We start from the raw sequence: 13806 nt of genomic DNA, 5'->3' as shown, positions 1-13806 counted from the left end.
AATAAGTTTTTCAAAAAAAAGAAGAGGAAATAAATATTAAAAAATTACATAAAAATTGAAAAAATAATAAAAAAATCAAAGTTTGACCGATATTTGACCGTTGACTATCATTTTTGCGTTGACCGATATGCTCTTATCGTATCGGATTCGAAATATCAGCAATATATCGGGAATATATCGGTGATGGCCGATAGTTTAAATTAAATCAAAACCAAACCATAGTATTGTTAAAGTAATTGGAATTTATTCTTGAATCAAGAGATTTACTTATTTTTTATTTGATCGTCCGCTTGCCTTTCTTTTTCTTTCGTTTTGGTTTTGTGGCGGCACAACAAAGATTGAATGAGGGAGGGACAGCAAAGACCACAGAGTGCAAAGTGATTTTGTGATTTGGGTGCTGGAAAATTTGGGTTGTGCCATCTGGGATTTGAGACTTGAAGCCTCTTCTCCACGATGCGCGGTGAGTTGGGATTGAGTTTGTTGATATATAAACCAATTCAGCAGAGAAGAAAAGAAACTCCTGTTCCATCCGTTCTTGCCTCCTCATCCGATTCGGCGAAATAGTAAGTCATTGATTTGATCAATAGGGATATTGAAACAGGCTCTTAATATATATTTATAATTGTTTTGTAAACAGAAAAACGCACACTAGAAAGTGTTAACAGCTCGATAAGGCCCCGTGTTCCATCAGAGCGGTGCGCACAGTGCAAACAAAGACAAAAGTTCTCTCTTTTCTCTTCCATCTTCCTCCACCTTTGGAACTTCGGACCTAAACCGGTGAGTAATCTACCAATTTACCGCCTCTCCTTCTGCTGGATCCATCTGCTTTCAACCCTTTTGTGTTTGATCTGTTTTCGTGGTCGTTACTGTGTGTTTGATTTTCGTCGGTGTTTTTTCTTTTTTGAGTTTGGGGATTGTTGAATCTGTTATTTGAGGGATATGAGTTGAAGGGTGTGGATTTAGATCTTTGGTTTCGGAGTTTAACTTTTGAAATTCATTGTTTTTCTTAGTAAGTTTAACTTTTGAAATTCATGTATGGTTTGTTTACAGGAACCTCTACAAATATCATTCCTCAAAACTATATGATTGTGTTGCACAAGTGCATGGTAGAACTAAACGCAGTCGGGCATCGAATCATGACAGCAATATTGAAGGTTACAAATTAAATCATCTAACTTTTCAATACCATTATTGTGTTAAGAATGAGATGTGTACATTAGGCAAAGTAAGCTTTAGTTAGAAAGGAATATCTACGCTATAGTTTCAAGTCTCCAATTTTTTAAAAGGGAATCATTAGATTTGTTCTTGAATTATAGTTCATGCTGCAGGCATGGCATCTGGGAGCCGACGATTTCCAAGAATGAATTTTTGGTGTATGCACTAAATGACGTTTGTTTCCTTAACATTTGTATTTTCATTTAATCCATTACTTGATGTTTTAAAGCACTTATATTTTAGTAAAGTTTCACTTAAAAAACAAAAAACGCACTTCGGCACGCGCATGCGCGGAGGCTAGTATAAATAGACAGAACCTTTCTCTCTACTGTACACAGTGTCTTGTTCAGAAAGTTGGACCACTATTGACTGCCAGAAAAGCTCAGAAGTAGATAGCAATGGCGGATTCGAGCTCATCCAATCCGGCCCAGTCTTCTTCCGACCCGTATGTTATCTTTAGAACCTCTTGGTGTTTTGGAAGTAGAAAAGCTTTGAACTTTTGGTAAAGATGTGATTTTTATTTTATGGTAATTGTGGTTTTTGTGCTATGAATGTTATTGAACTAAAATAGAATCTAGAAGCTGCTTTGTTTTGAGGTTTGTTTGTATGATAGTGTTGATTGTTGTGTTGGGATTGTATGGAGCTTCTAAAGTTTCACCTTTTTTTGTCTGTAATTACTGTAACCGAATTCAAATATGTACATACTGGCTGGTTGCTGTTAGTTTGGATTTTGTGTTTATTGTATTGTTCCATCTTTTGACCCTACTCTCGTTATTGGATTCAATTATTGTTTATGATGAGAAATTTGGAGTCTCTGGTGAGAGGACCTAGTTTTTCGAGTGCTACCGATTAAATTGTAGAAGGAATAATTGGTATAGTGTTTGATTGTGGTCTCTGATGATAATGCAATACTATTCTGCGGCTTGGTGGGAGTAACTAAATTGTGTGGTTGAAACAGGAAAGCTAAGAAGGATTATTCAACTGCGATTTTGGAGCGGAAGAAGTCTCCTAATCGACTCGTGGTTGATGAAGCTATCAATGATGATAATTCTGTGGTGTCCTTGCACCCTGCTACAATGGAAAAACTGCAGTTTTTCCGAGGTGACACTGTGCTAATAAAGGTAAATTTGCCTTACTATATTCTGATGGAGCACATTTCTCATATATAATTTGAATTTCAGTAATATTTTCTTACGGTCTACAGGGGAAGAAACGAAAAGATACAGTTTGCATTGTTCTTGCTGATGAACTATGTGAAGAACCGAAAATCAGAATGAACAAAGTTGTAAGGGCTAATCTCAGGGTACGTCTTGGAGATGTTGTGTCTGTTCATACTTGTCCTGATGTCAAGTATGGGAAGCGAGTTCACATCCTTCCAATCGATGATACAATTGAAGGCGTAACTGGAAGCTTGTTTGATGCATATTTGAAGCGTGAGTTTCCTTATGGAAGTTTTTTTGGGTGCATCTCAGTCCTTTGTTACGGTTGACCTGTGTGCTTCTTAAAATTTTCACATATAATTCCTATTGTTTTCACAGCATACTTTTTGGAGTCTTACCGGCCTGTGAGGAAGGGTGACCTTTTCCTGGTCAGGGGTGGGATGCGTAGTGTTGAGTTCAAGGTCATTGAGACAGACCCTAGTGAATATTGTGTTGTTGCTCCTGATACAGAGATTTTCTGTGAGGGAGAACCTGTGAGACGTGAGGATGAGGAAAGATTGAATGAGGTGGGCTATGATGATGTTGGCGGTGTTAGGAAGCAAATGGCTCAGATACGTGAGTTGGTAGAGTTACCTCTTAGACACCCGCAGCTATTCAAGTCCATTGGAGTGAAACCACCTAAAGGTATACTGCTTTATGGACCACCTGGGTCTGGGAAAACTCTGATTGCGAGGGCTGTAGCTAATGAGACTGGAGCATTCTTCTTTTTGATTAATGGGCCTGAAATAATGTCAAAGTTAGCTGGTGAGAGTGAAAGCAACTTGAGGAAAGCATTTGAAGAAGCTGAAAAGAATGCCCCATCAATCATTTTTATTGATGAGTTAGATTCCATTGCTCCAAAGAGGGAGAAGACTCAGGGTGAAGTGGAAAGGCGTATAGTTTCGCAACTTCTGACTTTGATGGATGGCCTCAAGTCCCGTACCCATGTTATTGTCATGGGAGCTACAAATAGGCCAAACAGCATTGACCCTGCTCTGAGGAGGTTTGGAAGATTTGATAGAGAGATCGATATTGGTGTACCAGATGAAGTTGGCAGACTGGAAGTTTTGAGAATCCATACAAAGAACATGAAACTTGCAGAAGATGTAAGATTTTGTTGCCGTCTTTTAACCTACCATCTAATTTTTTTTTATCAAGTCATAAAAGGAACTAATGTTCCAAACTGTTAACAGGTTGATCTTGAACGAGTTTCAAAGGATGCACATGGTTATGTTGGTGCTGATCTTGCCGCGCTCTGTACTGAGGCTGCTCTTCAGTGCATCCGTGAGAAAATGGATGTTATTGACTTGGAAGATGAGGAAATTGATGCTGAGGTGTTAAATTCCATGGCTGTGACAGATGACCACTTCCAGACCGCATTGGGTGCTTCAAATCCTTCAGCATTGCGTGAAACTGTGAGTGACAGGGTTTTACATGTCTTTTCTTATTTTCTCGATGTCACTGACTACTAGGAAAACTTTTGGGGAGGAGCGTTTGCGGATGACCAACGTATTTTTTGGTTTACAGATGGTGGAGGTACCTAATGTCTCATGGGACGCTATTGGTGGATTGGACAATGTCAAAAGAGAACTTCAAGAGGTTTGTGATTTGCCGCATTTTGTCCATTTCTTATTCTGCTATACATATTTTGATTGATATATAATATCTCTTCGCTGCTGGCAGACTGTTCAATACCCAGTGGAGCATCCTGAGAAGTTCGAGAAATTTGGCATGTCACCATCTAAAGGTGTACTCTTTTATGGCCCACCTGGCTGTGGTAAAACCCTTCTTGCCAAGGCTATTGCCAATGAATGCCAGGCTAATTTTATTAGCATCAAAGGCCCAGAGTTGCTAACAATGTGGTTTGGAGAAAGTGAGGCTAACGTCCGTGAGATATTTGACAAGGCTCGCCAATCTGCTCCTTGTGTTCTTTTCTTTGATGAGCTGGACTCAATTGCAACTCAGGTATATAAATTGGTTTTCTTTTCAACGGAAATTTAGCTGTGCTTATTCAAGTGTCAGATGTTTAAGTTAACTGCAAAACCTCCTCTGGCAGCGTGGGAGTTCTGTAGGAGATGCTGGTGGTGCTGCAGATAGAGTCTTGAACCAACTTCTTACTGAAATGGATGGAATGTCTGCGAAGAAAACAGTTTTTATCATTGGAGCAACAAACAGGCCAGACATTATCGACCCAGCATTGCTTAGGCCTGGTCGTCTTGACCAGCTCATTTATATCCCACTCCCAGATGAGGCTTCCCGTCTTCAGATATTCAAAGCATGTTTGCGGAAGTCACCAGTCTCTAAGGATGTTGACCTTGCAGTACTTGCATGTCATACCCACGGTTTTAGTGGTGCTGATATTACTGAGATATGTCAGCGTGCCTGCAAATATGCCATCAGAGAAAATATCGAGAAGGTAAAAGTTTTTTTCCTTCTTCTGGGAAACTCAATATAGGACCGTAGTTATGTTATAATCCCTCGTATTCACAGACTTCTTCATGATACTTTCACCCTATATATGCAATATCTACCACCATAGGGATGATTATTGATTTATTTCTTGAACCCATTTTTAGGATATTGAGAAGGAGAGAAGAAAAGCAGAGAACCCAGAAGCGATGGAGGAGGATGACATTGATGAGGTTCCCGAGATAAAGGCAGCACACTTCGAGGATTCTATGAAATTTGCCCGCAGAAGTGTCAGCGATGCAGACATCAGGAAGTACCAGGCATTCGCTCAGACTCTGCAGCAATCTCGTGGGATAGGAACTGACTTCCGGTTCCCCCAAACTGGCAACGCTGCAGGAGGAGCAGCTTCAGACCCCTTTGCTTCAGCCCCAGCTGCTGCAGATGACGATGATCTGTACAGCTGATCTGAAAGCTGTGAATGTAGATGTCCTAGTTAACGGTGACGTGCTGGAGGTTTAAATGTTTAATATATAAGTCACTTTGGTCACCTTGGTGGTTGTATTTTGCTGTGAAAGAAAAACACCGATGCTTTTTCTAAGCATCATCTATGTAATTATTATCTTCTTTGTTACATGGGACCAGCTTCTGTAAATTTTTGGTTGCCGTGAGTTCTCTCAGATGTCACATAACGACCTGCATGTGCTTCATGTGAGCTTAGCAAGGAATCGTTCCCTTGCTTCAGTTGCTTGCTCTGCATATTATATCAGGTGGATGAAGAAGGTGCTAAGCAAAGAATAGAGCTAATCTGGTATTAGATATTAAGTATTTGATTTCACTAATCATGATTGTTCTTTGCTTAATTCTTGAATCTCCGATTGTATATCACATGGTGGGGGCTGGGATGCGCGACCAGGTACCCAGGATGCTAGCTTCTTATCTTCATAACAACGACGGCGACTCGATTATGTAGGGGAACCCACATATATATAACGAGCAATACATTCATTCCTTCACTTTCAAAAACCGCATAAGAGAAATCATTCTCTTCCGAAGTAATTGCGAGATGAAACAGTACATATGGAAGAAGGCACTTAATGCGCATCAATCATTTGCTCCAATTTGGGGAAATTTATTATGGGCATGACTTCACTATCAAGCAACAGTTTCTTTTGCCTCATCTTATGATTTGTTTATGCAATTTTGTTTGTGTTTATGATCTCGAACTTGTACTCTTGCTAAACACACTTCCGCAATGCCATAAATTCCCTATAAATAATATCAGTACTAAGACCATCTTCCACCATAAGCTAAAACCATCAATATACCTTACCACCACCTCCCACCATAAGGTATCTCCCATTTTCCCAGAAAAATTTTTGCCTTACGTGAACAGTGAAATGCTATCTATGGCCTTTCATTCCGTAAGGTAAATGTGTTATATTTTTTATTATTTTTTCATTTTCTTCTCAATCTATCCTCATATTTTTTCTAATATTCCAATTATATCCATTTTAATTTTAGTTACATATTAATTTTCTTCATAAGTACCATGTTTATTTTTATTTTTTATAAATAACTATGTACCATCACAAACCTCGCAGTGAGCTCTTTTATATGAGCCAAATATTGAATATAATCGAGTTAAATTATTTTAATATATAATAATTACTTATGATTTATAAACGATAATTAACGGCCTCTTCAAAATTTTCTCGGGGATGACCTCCGAGCTCGGAAAAAGTATCATACACACTGATGCATAAAAGTAAAATAACTAAATAATACATAAATATTAAAAGAAATCACTAATCACCGAATTTAGTACTCCTGAAGATCATCATCACCTCTTGATGTGGTGAATATGTGTTTATATAATTTTCAAAAATGTCTGTTAACTAGCCGTTATAGATGTTGACAAAAAAAATAGTAGTCGTTTTTTCGATCAGAATTCAAATAATAGCCATTGTCATCCAAAAACCCTACGTATACCTTACCATTTATACCTTATGGTGGGAGCTTAAAAACAAAAGACAAAAAAGATGCTAAAGAATATGCTAAAGTGGTAAGCCATATATCACTTATACCTTACTAATTTTACCTTATGGTGGGAGATGCTCTAATGACGATCAGCTGCAGAGAAGAAGAGTGAGGGGGCGCCAGCAGTGAGAAGACCCTTGAATCAACTTTGACAAGCTCATAGAAGAAGATGAACATCTTAATGAATACTCGAACGTTGTGCGCCTCAAATTTTCAAGAGAAAGACATAGGGGCCTAGCTATCATGTAACCCGCCAAGAATTAATGAATTATACTAACAGTGAAATATCTACCTAAATACAAAGATACCGATGTCCCTCCAACTTATTCTTTGATCATAGTCACTAGTGAAAATAGGCTCTCCATATATTGTGAATCCCAACTTGGCCACTAACATGGGGAAGTTTGCAAATTGATACTCGATAGCAGATTCCACATAAAAACTCACCATGGTCGAACCAAAGATTATGTTTAGTCTGGTAACAACTAACAAGTAGGGGTATAATTTCGATAGGGAGGGACAGGAGAGATTTTTATTTTGCTCCAAGCTACTCATCCACCCAATATTCCTGCATCACCCAAAACTAGATCATTATGATGTACTCCAAAATCATATTGTGTTATACACAACTGTCCCAGCCGGTAGAGCACCACATTATAATTGTCGGCTTCAAAGGACTGATCAAGTTGTAGCGAAGTTTCTATGACATCCTCAGCTTCTTATGCATCATTATCATCATCTTCTCCATGAACTTCGTCAGTCTATTTCTAATCATATCGAGCAACAGTTGTTTCTGACTTCACTGTCAAGAAACAGTACTTTGATTGTTTCAATTTTTTTTAAGGCTTGTTTCATTTTCTTTCTCCCATGTTTTTGGTTTCCTTAATATGCTTAGTTGCTTACAGTACGAAGTGCATGCTGCACAATTACACAGAAAATTCGACGCACAACTTTCCCTCCATTTAATATACAAATTTGAAGGGGAAATTAAGTCGGATACTCTCAGCTTGGGGAAGCATTAAAAGTGCTAATAATCAACAAACGGTACCATAATTATTTGTTATTCTAACTTTTAGTACCTCACATTTGAAAACTATCGCATTGATACTATAAGTTTTTATTTCAACTTAATTTTAATTCATTCTATCAATTAACACCGGTTTGTGGCTTCATTTCCCACCAATTTTTAAGGACATTTTCATCACTTCATTATTTTTCGATTTCATCTTTCATTTTCCTCCATTTTCAACTTCTATTTTTTTAAACCAAGTTAATTAATTCATATCATTTTATTATAAAATTAATAAGTATTATTCATTTACCACAACTATTACAAACAAGCTAAAATTCGCAATTATAAAATAAACCAGCATATATTTCATATTGTATATGCACATCAACCAACAACCATATTGTTATAATAATATGCTCAAAAACTCTATCATAGACATTTAAATGTTTCAAAAGCAAAAGAAAATGCTTATATAACAATTAGTTAATTTGAATGGTATAAAATATTGCCTATAAACTAAGTGAAATTAATGGAAAATAAAGTAACAAAATGCCCTTAAAAATTGGTAGGAAATAAAATCACTACCGGTGTTAATTGACGGAATAAACTAAAATTAACTTGAAATATAAATTTGAGGTACCAATGTGATAGTTTTCAAATGTAAAGTACTAAAAGTTGGTAATTCAACAAACAATACCATAATTATTGGTCATTCTATGTGAAAAAGTGAAATGCCCCCTTCATTCACTACTAACTAGTAGTACAATAATGTCAAGCTGCTGTACACTCAATATGCCAATTATATTGCCCTAGCTACTCCTACAAATAATATCAAGCCTAATTACTCATAACAAATAATATTTTCCTACAGCATGACATTGTTATTGCGATCTTGAAAGATAACCAGCCGACGAGGAGTAGGCAAGTGAGCAATGAGAAGACCCTTGCATCATCAGCAGTTGAGCTGGAGTCACGGAAGAAGATGTATTCTTCAGCGCGGTGCTAGCAGGCTTCTGCGCCTCACTTCCTGCCGCAGGCTGATCGTGTCGAATTTCTCTCAACAATGCAGCCACATCCTTCATCGTGGGACGATCTTCCGCCCTGTTGCTGGTACATAGAAGGGAAATTCCAAGCGCTTGGAGCATTTCTTGTATCTGCGTATCCGGGTAGCCTTGCAGCTTCTGATCAAGAATCTCTACTGGGTCCTTCTTGCTCTTCAGGTGTTCTCGCACCCACTGAATCACATGCTGGCCGTCGGTGAATGATGGATCCACTGGCCTTTTCCCTGTTATAATCTCCAAAAGGACTACCCCATAGCTATAGACATCACTTTTCGCAGTAATTTTCAGCATGCATGCATATTCTGCAAGTGGTTTGTTGCATCTAAAAGTCAGCCTTTCACCAAAACTAAGCAAGATTGTGACAAGTTCATAGCAATCACAAAAGATTACAAATGCAAAGAAGATACAAGGGAGTGAAAACTAAGTTTCAACGGCTAGAATGTGATAGCTTTTTGGACACAAGCTGCGCAAAGGGGAATGTCAGGTCATATCACACAGTAGAAAGGTACTTGTCTAGTACCAGCAGCATAATATCATTGTGTGACTTGACAAAACAAATGCTACAATCAGATTTTTTAGAAGCAGCTAGTGAACATGGGAAAAATCTAACCTACGCCGGAAGTATACCATAAGCAGGCAATCCGACCACCACCACATCATGTAAAAGTTGACAGCCCTCGTCAGCCATTTAGCACTTGCTGTATGGTATATAACGATGTATCCCAGACGAACGAACCCGTGAACATGTACTATGCAACGAACAAGAGGCAAGGACCCAATTTTGTTATAAGAAAAAGGCAAGGCCAGGACCCCCCCCCCCCCCCAACATCTGTCCCACTGTCCCACTCACATCTCCCTCATACCCTCAATCATATCATTCGCATCCCAATTAAACTCTGTATTAAAGCATAAGCCTGGTAATGATCTTTCAGAGCTAGTTTAAGAAGCTAAATATGGTATGCTTGTAGTAACATTCTTCTCCAACCGCAGTTAGGAGTCTCCTCTTGAGTCTTGACCAAACAAAAAACAAGTTAGGAGTCTCTTGCTTTCATTCTAACCTAAGGACCCAGTTTGGTTAATTAGGACCCCAGTTTCAATCATTCAATCAGGGTTGATTAGCATGTCTTGATTTCATCATTAAGCCACTAATTAGACACATAATACAAAAAGAGAGCCTCCTAATGATAAATCAACTACTACTTTCATATTAAACGCATGTTTCCCAATCACAATTAGAAGTCCATTTCCTAGTGATCAGAAAGTTAAACCATGAAAATGACGCAGTAAAGTGAAAACTAAAACACCATGATGGGTGAAAAGTGAAAACGTTAAAACTTACCAGGCGCAATGTAGCCGTAAGAACCAGCAAACTGAGGGTTAGCCGAAAACGGTGCGTTTTGATCGTCTTCAACCAACCTAGCTAACCCAAAGTCGGCTAAAACGGCCTCGTATTGATCCCCGAGCAAAATGTTCTGAGCCTTCACATCCCGGTGCAAAATAGGCGGCTGGCAATTGTGGTGCAAATAAGCCAACCCCTCCGCCACGCCCAGCGCTATCTTGAACCGCGTATCCCACTCTACTAATCCTGCGCACCCCTCGTGGAGTAAACTCCCCAAATTACCTTGCGGTAAGTAATCGTAAAACAGTAACTTCGTTCTCCGGTTGGCCCCCCATCCCAGCAGCCTGACGATGTTACGGTGCCTTATTCTCGCCAGCGTGGCAATCTCGGAGGAAAACGCGGAAGCCGAGTGTTTCTCGGCCGTGTGGAATCTCTTCACGGCCAGCGAGAGTCCCGCTGGGATGGACACGTGGTACACGACGCCGGACCGGCCCCGGCCTATGGCGTTGGCAGGCGTCAGGCTTTTCGCCACGTCGACGATGGAGAGGTCGAGCTTCTGGTACAGCGTCACCTCCCACGGTGGGCCCACGTCGACTTCACTGTCTTCCTCCGGGTCGGGGTCGTGGGACCCGCCGAAGAACCCGGGGTGGGCCCTCTTCCGGGACCCGAGGATGATGTAGAGCGCAGCTAAGAGGAGCGTGCAGGCGGTGCAGAGGAGGACGATCATCGCCACGCGCGCGGCGACGTTATGGCGGCGCGACCAGCCGGGGTTCGCGTCGGCGCACTGGCTACCGATGAGGCAGAGGGCGGGGTTGCCGGACATGACGCTGACCGGGAGCTTCGAGAAGAAGGGCGTGTCCGGCACGCGCCCGGTGAAGTTGTTGTGGGAGACGTTGAGGACGACGAGGTTTTGCATGCCGGCGAGGAGTTGGAGGTCGCCCGTGAGGTGGTTGTGGGAGAGGTCAAGAATGCCGAGCTTATCCAAATCGGCGAACTCCTTCGGCAACTCGCCGGAGAGTTGGTTCCAGCTCAGGTTCAGAGAGATCTCCAGCGTCGGAATCTTGCCCAAACTTGCCGGGATTGTACCTGTCAGCTCATTCCCGCCAAGGTCCAGTAACTGTAGCTTCCCGCACGAACCGAGCTCGCTCGGAATTGAACCGCTGAACCGGTTCTTCCCCAAACTAAACTTGGTAAGTGACGTCAGCGAACCGAGTCCAGGACTCAACGTCCCTTCCATCATATTATCCGAAAAATCAATGAACTGGAGAGACACAAGGAGATTGAAACCGGCCGGCAAGTTTCCGGTGATGGAGTTGGAATGCAGGTCGAGAAAAGTCAGATTCCGGCAGCCGGAGATCCCCTCCGGTATGTTCCTGTTGAGCCGATTTGATCCGAGGTCGAGGAAATTCAAGCTCTTCAAACTCCCAATCTGCTGCGGGATTGCTCCGGTGAGCTGGTTGTCGCTCGCCCGGAACCGAATCAACGACGAGCAGTTACCGATCTCTGGCGGAAGCTCGCTGGATAGATTGTTGGACAGCAGTAGAAGCTTCGTGAGCTTTTGAAGCCGGAAAATCCCACCGGGAATAGGACCGGTCAGAGCGTTCTGGGACAAATCAACGGCTTCAAGATTGACACAGTTGGAAATAGACGAAGGAATAGCTCCTTCAAGCCTGTTTTGCCACAGGAAGAGAATTGTCAGATTGGATAGGCTTCCGAATTCGAAAGGAATGCTTCCGGCGATCTGGTTATTATCCAGCTCGATATGTGTGAGTTGCCTGCAGTTTCCTAGCTGTGCTGGGATCTCGCCGGATATTTGATTCACACTCAGCTGAAGCTCCTGAAGCGAAGTCAAGCTCCCAAAAGACTGAGGAATGCTTCCGGTCAAGGAGTTCATTGAAATGTCAATGACTAGTAGCTGGTGACAGTTGCCTAGCTCCGGTGGAATCACCCCCACAAGGCTGTTTTGCCATAGGAGGAGGTTTTGGAGATTCTTCAAGTTCCCTAATTTGCTAGGAACAGAGCCGCTGATGGAGTTTTCGTACAAATAGATGTCCCTGAGCACGCTGCAGTCTCCGAGCTCCGGGGGGATGGGACCGGAGATGAGGGTGGTGTAGATTGCCAAAGTCTCGAGCTTTTCTAGTAGGCCGAGGGTTGCAGGGAGGAACCCGTAAATGCTGGTTTCTGCTAATCCCAACATGACCAAATTGGTGCAGTTTCCAATCTCATGGGGCAGAGGACCTTCGAGATTCTTGTTTCCTCCGGCTCGGATTACTTGAAGTTGGCGCAGATTTCCAATGGTGCTAGGAATGTTCCCGCTGAGCTTATTGTCGTAGAGAACAAGCCACTTCAGGTTTGTGAGGTTTCCGATTTGGACCGGGATTGATCCCTCCAGCTTGTTCGTGCTGAGGTAGAGTTCTTCGAGCTTCGGCAGCTCGGTGATCTCGACTGGGATTTCACCGCTCAGTGCATTGTCGCTGAGGTCTAGTGAGGTGAGTCGTTTAAGAACAGAGATTTCTCTTGGGATTGAGCCGGTGAGGTTTGTGCCTGACAAGACTACCTTGTTTAGGGTCAATAATGAAGTGAAATTCGAAGGCAGCTTACCCAGAAGATCAATATACTTCAAATTCAGCTCCACAACTTGGCCGTTGAAGTTGCAGGTGACCCCAGACCACCCGCATGGAGTTTCATCACTCGGGTCCCAATTGCTCAGCCCCTCAGGGGAGCCATTGAGGCTCTGCTTCCATGAAACAAGAGCCTGACCTTGTTGGTTCAAGGCCAGAGCAGGAAAGTGAACCAGAAGAAAAGAAGAGAGGGTTAAGAAGAAGGAGGAGGAGAAGGTCCATGGATTTACAGGCATTAGAAACAAGTAAGCTATGGCTACAAACTCCAACAAAAGGAAGTGAAACAAGGGTGGGAGATGAGCCTAGGGAGGGACAATGGGGAGGAACCAAATCATCTCTGGTGTGCTATGAGCAATGGTGTTCGAGTATTATAATTCATCAGATAACAAAAGAATTTTAAAGACCCCAGAATCTCCGGATCCAAGAACAGCTAGGCCATGATGTGTTTTTATTGTGCAGAGTGAAATGGAATTTTAGATTGCTGTTGTGCTCTGCATTTGTTTATAGAGATTAAGAGTGTAGGGGGGGGGGGAAAGAGAGGGCTTTGCTTGCTGTGTTTTTTATATTCAAATTCAAGAGGTGGGTGAGTGCTTTTGACCTAGTTTTTTTTTATGTTCTTGAAGTTTTGCTGATTTTTCATTTATTGACGCTTACACATATGAACAATGATCTTTCACTTTCTCTTGGATGTGTTATAGGCAGAATTCAATTGCTCCAAGAAAATATATCCTCAGCTTCTGGCTTTTGTTAGTTACATTTCATTTCATTGCATCATGTACCCTGAAGCATTGAGTAGGCTCACTCAGCTAGCCTCTATCTACAGATGTTGCATCATTGAAATCTCTTTCACATGTCAATTTCCAATCCTTCGAAAGGGGGGACACCTTTATTTAGAAGGCGGTGACGTCCAATC

At 41.6% G+C, this 13806-nt stretch overlaps 2 protein-coding genes across 2 annotated transcripts; one reads left to right on the top strand and one right to left on the bottom strand.

Annotated features, from left to right (window-relative positions):
- Window positions 1-334: 334 nt before the first annotated feature.
- Window positions 335-5662, top strand: LOC126793829 (cell division control protein 48 homolog E-like). The gene is made up of 13 exons (XM_050520458.1): window positions 335-563; window positions 638-777; window positions 1051-1154; window positions 1329-1389; window positions 1554-1660; window positions 2174-2336; window positions 2420-2648; window positions 2754-3520; window positions 3608-3829; window positions 3942-4013; window positions 4098-4379; window positions 4471-4830; window positions 4991-5662. Exons 5-13 carry the CDS (start codon window positions 1614-1616, stop codon window positions 5285-5287), a joined length of 2439 nt encoding a protein of 812 aa, XP_050376415.1. The 5' UTR covers window positions 335-563; window positions 638-777; window positions 1051-1154; window positions 1329-1389; window positions 1554-1613; the 3' UTR covers window positions 5288-5662.
- Window positions 5663-8597: 2935 nt separating this feature from the next.
- LOC126793559 (LRR receptor-like serine/threonine-protein kinase RGI3) lies at window positions 8598-13449 on the bottom strand. The gene is made up of 2 exons (XM_050520113.1): window positions 10273-13449; window positions 8598-9235 (listed from the first exon to the last, which is right to left on the bottom strand). Exons 1-2 carry the CDS (start codon window positions 13127-13129, stop codon window positions 8754-8756), a joined length of 3339 nt encoding a protein of 1112 aa, XP_050376070.1. The 5' UTR covers window positions 13130-13449; the 3' UTR covers window positions 8598-8753.
- Window positions 13450-13806: the final 357 nt, after the last annotated feature.

This window comes from Argentina anserina, chromosome 5 (assembly GCF_933775445.1).
Source record: "Argentina anserina chromosome 5, drPotAnse1.1, whole genome shotgun sequence".
NCBI classification, from domain to species: domain Eukaryota; kingdom Viridiplantae; phylum Streptophyta; class Magnoliopsida; order Rosales; family Rosaceae; genus Argentina; species Argentina anserina.
This window is presented reverse-complemented; position numbering and strand designations above follow the sequence as displayed.